Source organism: Anopheles marshallii, chromosome 2 (genome assembly GCF_943734725.1).
Source record: "Anopheles marshallii chromosome 2, idAnoMarsDA_429_01, whole genome shotgun sequence".
NCBI classification, from domain to species: Eukaryota; Metazoa; Arthropoda; class Insecta; order Diptera; family Culicidae; genus Anopheles; species Anopheles marshallii.
Genome location: NC_071326.1, coordinates 86183570 through 86189067, shown reverse-complemented (window position 1 = coordinate 86189067; position 5498 = coordinate 86183570). Strand labels below are relative to the sequence as shown.

Below are 5498 nucleotides of genomic sequence, written 5' to 3'. Positions count from 1 at the left end.
TCACACCTTGCACACGCACATCAACATAGGCGAAGCTCTGGTCGAACGAATAGAACGAAACCACGAAACGGCGTTGTCAAGGATGCGTGGCCAAAGGATAATCGCGGACGTTTGACTTCGTTGACGCAATTTTAAAACACCTCACCACACTCACACACTGCCACACGGTACAAATGCTTCGTTTCCGCAAGGCACACAACACCATAGCATCGTGGGGTGCAGCGCCAAGGTTGCTTGGTTGAGCAATCGGTACAAAACAAAACAAAACCTAGCCGTGTGCCGTTTGTTAGCACAGGTAACAATCGCCAATATCTTAAGACCGTTGGGTGATACAATTATCGAAGCATTGACGACAGAAAACCAGATTACATTGATGAGGCTGATGATGGCGATACGGCCGCGATTGCACACGATGCGACGACCGTTGCAATCGAAATCCGATGCGTTCTGTCGCTGTGTGCGGAGCAATAACAACAACAACAACAAAAACTACCACCACCAAAGGCACAGCCGTTGTGATGTCATACGAATCCGAAATTATTTTATCGATATCGACCAATACGTGGACGCTGGTTGGGAAAGAAACATACGCCGTACCACTTTGCCACTGTCGTTGAAACTTTTCCTACTGAGCGCGGAAGGACTTTTGGCCGTATCACCCGTACGTTATCCTGGGCACAAACAGAACACCAACACCTGGACGGTCAAACAAACGGCGCGTGCACATACAAACACAGAACGATCCACACACACACCTGCACGAGCACGGGCAATGGCAAGACTGCAACGGGATGATGGGAATGTCAATTTTTTTCCTTCGATTGCGTACAGGCAGCGATGCACAACATACACAACAGACGAATGCGCGGTTTGCTTCTTTCCCTGGACGCGAACGTTATGAAAATAACGGTAACTGCCCAAGTCAGTTTACGGCCAGGTCTCGCATAAAGCCCGTTTTGACAGATGTGCGCTCGATGTAGTGGTGTGCGCGTGCATGCGCCATAACAAGTGCCATAATACATTGCAGGGTTTGTGGCCAGCTTTATGGCAAAATTCAATTCATTTCTTTTGGTTAGAAAGTTGTGTTATTTGTTGTCGGGTAAATACAAAATTGAGGAAAAACTTGAGAATTTAAAGCAATCGATGAATGAAATTATCTTACAACACACGGAGAAACGTTAATATGATCAAAACACTTTTCATGAAATAAAATATAAAATAAATTATAAAGTTTCTAATACAGAATTTTTGGTACACGTTAAATTTTTATGTGTATTTACTAAAATACTCTCTTCTCATCACTAGATTTAAATTCCCTTTTTTTTGAATGAAATTTTTAGAAAAAACAATTTTCTTAAGTTCCGCCAAAAGCTTTTTAACCTCTAAAAAGCACTTAAAGAGCTTTGAGCTAAATTTGAGTATTTGTACATTAATACAGCAATAAACAAGAGTTCAAAAACATCCTCATTTAAAATCTCTAGAAAGATGTTGCAGATGGTGTTTTATATAAGAGAAAAGGATGAGAATTCCCATAAACAATAGATTTTTTTTAATTATTGGATTTTCACCTTTACACTTGAAACTGTACGGTTACAATAAATCTATTGGAAATCTATTAGAAATGTAGCTAGAATAAGCGAGTCCCGCAACTGTCCTATGAAGCCGGCAAAATGTTTAAATTTTTCCAAATCAAACATGTGCCGCACAGTGGTTTGACCAAAGTCATCAGGTGCACCACACAATTTCACAAATATTTACGTAGTTCATTCATTGCGTACAGAAACTTTCTACATCCAATTGCGTCACATTGCTGATTTAAAAAATCAAACGTTCAAATCATTCGTACTATAAATTTAAATTTGTTATTCGGTAGCATATTATAAAGAATTGATAACGTTAAAAAAATAATTACATTACTTAGTTGAACTCAGCTACATTTCCAGACGGAGAAACATAGTTGATTTCAAAATTCAAAATCGTTGCATATTCATCGGCCAACGTGTGTGCCAGCAATGCACCCAAAGCACAGCAGAGTTGCACTCTACTACGAGTTGCGCTCCAACTGGCAGCGAAATCGTAGAACTTCACGCAAACTAAAGCGCTACCGATACGGCTGATGACGATTCTGCCGGTGTTTTCTGATAAAACCGAGCTGCCTTCCCCCAGCTACAGCTCCGCACCATATTTGTCGAGCCGTTTCCTTCGTACTGGTTCCGTTCGTTCGTTCGTGCTCGCACCCTGCTTGCAGGCGGTTGCGGGTTTGCAATGTGTTTGTGATTAGCCACTGCACGACAGACCTGCTAAGTGGCACGAGGGTGGCACATTTTTCGTACCGAATATAGAGCTGTGACTGGCGTTTTGGTGGGACCGTCGCGACTTTTACGCGTCGCAGTTTTACTTTCCAACGGTCTCCCGTTCTGACGTGACGGTTTGACTTTTCGGTGCACGGTACGGAATCCACCAGCAGTGCCACTGTTGCCCGCTCGTAAACAATCGATATTTGTGTACAGTTTTGTCGCCATGTCCGCGGAAGAGTTGAAGCTGATCGACGAGATGTTCGATAACTGCGAGTACCAGGAATCGCTGGACATGATCCAGAAGCTGACGGTAAGTAAAGCAATCGCGAGTCGAGTCAGTGCAGTGTTTTTTTGCATAAATAGTGCTGTTTTCTTTCCGCTCGAATCGGCAGGACCAGGACAGCTGTGAAGTGAAGTGGCGGCTGGCGAGGACTGTGTTTTTCCTATCGAAACAATCGACCGTGAAGGACGAGCAGGAGACGCTTTGCCGCCAAGCGTTCGACCATGTGTCGGCCGCCCTGGAGACGGATGGGGATAACTTCGGTGCGAACAAGTGGTACGGTGCCATACTGGCCGAGAAAGCAACGCTGGACGGCGTGACGGAGCGCATCAAGCAGCTGGAAAATGTGCAGAAACACTTCCAGCGCGCCGTTAGCTTGAACGGGACGTCCGATTCCGGCATTTGGCATATGCTCGGACAGTTCAACTACAAGCTGTCCGAGGTGAACTGGATCACGCGCAAGTTGATAAATTCGCTCGCGCCAAATCCCCCGACCGCCTCGTACGAGGATGCGCTGGATTGTTTCACCAAGGCCGAAACCATCAAGCCGAACTTTTACGCGTTGAACTGGCTGTACCTTGGCAAGTGCCATCTGGCGTTGAAGCAACCGGTCGAGGCGAAGGTGTGGCTTGAGCGGGGCGCTGCCGTCGATGTGCGCTGCGAGGACGACCGGATCTGCCGCGAAGAGGCCACCGAACTGTTGAAGAAACTGTAGGAAAAAAGAAAATGTGCGGGAAGGAAATTTCCCGCTGCCTAGCGGCGTGTACTGTGGTGGCTCGCGTTAACACCATCCGTTTTGCCGCACGTGCCCCACGCGCCATACCCGTTGCAAAGGGGATGACTGTTGAGTATGACTTAGAAATGAATTTTAATGTGACAAGGTTAATGTTAAGTGTTGCGTGTATCCGGATGTTTGGGTTTTCCTTTTGAATTCTTTTGGAAATCGATCACGCGCTAAAGTTATCGGCACGAAGTGTATAAATGTAATTGTTTACTTTAAAATTAAATCTTTTGCGGGAGGGGAGAAAAAATAAATCATCGCATGTGAAACAAACGATCGAATGCAATGCAATTTATTCTAAAGAAAAAGCTTAAAGAAACTGAACTGAGAAACTTAACCTTACGTGCTAATACTAGGGAAGGATGCAATTAATCAATTCTCACCGTGATGTAACTACGTGCAGGTTTTCAGTTAATCGTCTTGGGAGTTTTTTTTGCTACCCTCCCTCATCATGATTGGCAGCTCGTGGCAAATTGAAGCCTTTATTTCTAGCAGGGTAATAACACCGCTTGAATTTGCTGCTTGAAGTCACAACAACACATCTTTGACCCGGTCTTATCGGAAGGGCTGCTTATCGGTTGCATGAGTGTCAAAGATGATTTAAAACCATGCGAAACCCCCTATCAACTTCTTATCGTGTTGCCCCTTTAGCTTAATACAGACCGTGATATAATTATAAGACTACAGGCAGTCCCCGCAATACGCTATTATAGCGGACCGCCATAACTCGGGAAAAAATCACGTAAGTCGAATCCGGGAGTCAAATCATTTATAGTTCAAAGTTGACATAGTTGACTTCTTTCTCTGCATTTTATTAAATCAACAAATCAGGCTTTTTTAAAGAGTACTTTAAAATTAAATAAAAAAAAAATTTCATGCGACAAAGGAAGGCATTTTTGACCAATTTGACCGTGATAAGCTGTATAGTAGGGAAAAAAGTATGAATTATGCCAGTAATGGGTCCGAAAAAGCGACAATTCTACCCTTTATTTGTTCCTAACCCCCTGGTTTTTTGAGCACTTTAATTTAGCAATTTAATAACAGATCTCGTCCTACTTATCTAAATAACTTTCGAACCAACTTGAATTAAATTTGCAAACTTTGGAGTTTAAAACTACTTGAATGAATTGAAGGAAAATAAACCAATTTTGGAAGAAATTAGGAAAATTGAAAGGAGAAATCATTTATTCTTTTCTTTTCAAGTAGACGAAATACTTCATAGGGTTCTAAGCAAAAATTCAAGAAGAAGTACTGGAAAACGTAGGAAAAAACTGGAAGAAAGCTTACGTGTGTGTAAGCTTACAGAAAAATAAGTTGCAAACAACTGATAAAATTCTCTAACGTAGATTATAAAATAATTAAAAAAAAAAAATGCCCGTTTGGAAGAACTCTGGAATTGGCTTCAGAATCGAAGAGAAGACATGAATGATCAAAAATCTAAATAAACTAATATTTTGCATCCAACCCTCAATAATTGCATGGCAGGGATCGCCAGACGTTAGGTCAAATTGTTAAAAATATATTTATATTAAATAGTTCTAGAACATATTCATTTAACGCTGTAACTAATTGTCTTCCGGTTGTGTTATGGACTGTAGGAATAGTGCTACAAATACAACATAATAATCCCTTTCTGATAGATCTTCACGATCGTTTTGGGCAAACGCGAATCAAAGGTGCATCTTTGCGTGGGGAAGTACTCGCAACGGAACGAAATGCCACACCGTAGTGTGGGTGTTAATGCATGCATGTTATCGCGAAAGATAAGCAGTAAACAAACCGGTTCGACAGCAGCATCTGTTGCACATTTCCCGATATGTCCAATGCATTGTGTGACTCACGTGCCACAGCGGTTACGGCTTGCTTGTCTGTCGGAAGTCGGACAGGCTGTACGAACGCGCTTAGTCATTAAATGAGTTCGCAAAATGTGACCCAAGCGGCAGGGAACGATGCGCGCCCGCCGTTGACGGAAATGTTCGCACAAAACCGGCGATAAGGGCTAGGCAGTGATCGACGAGAGCGAGAGAAGACGCGATCTGGTGTGTGTGTGTGTGTATTAAAGCGAACTGTCTCGTGGAGCGTCTCCGTTGTGGCACGCACATGGAGGCGAATTTTTGTGCATTGTGGAGGGAGTCACGCA

At 43.2% G+C, this 5498-nt stretch overlaps 1 protein-coding gene across 1 annotated transcript; it reads left to right on the top strand.

Annotated features, from left to right (window-relative positions):
- The first annotated feature begins 2520 nt into the window (after positions 1-2520).
- Positions 2521-3292, top strand: LOC128709077 (regulator of microtubule dynamics protein 1-like). The gene is made up of 2 exons (XM_053804061.1): positions 2521-2607; positions 2690-3292. Exons 1-2 carry the CDS (start codon positions 2521-2523, stop codon positions 3290-3292), a joined length of 690 nt encoding a protein of 229 aa, XP_053660036.1.
- Positions 3293-5498: the final 2206 nt, after the last annotated feature.

Bases quoted from the DNA above. Each gene is read 5' to 3' on its own strand.
- LOC128709077 (XM_053804061.1), top strand. From the start codon at position 2,521: ATGTCCGCGGAAGAGTTGAAGCTGATCGACGAGATGTTCGATAACTGC. The intron at 2,608-2,689 runs GTAAGTAAAGCA...TCGAATCGGCAG, and splicing joins ACATGATCCAGAAGCTGACG to GACCAGGACAGCTGTGAAGT.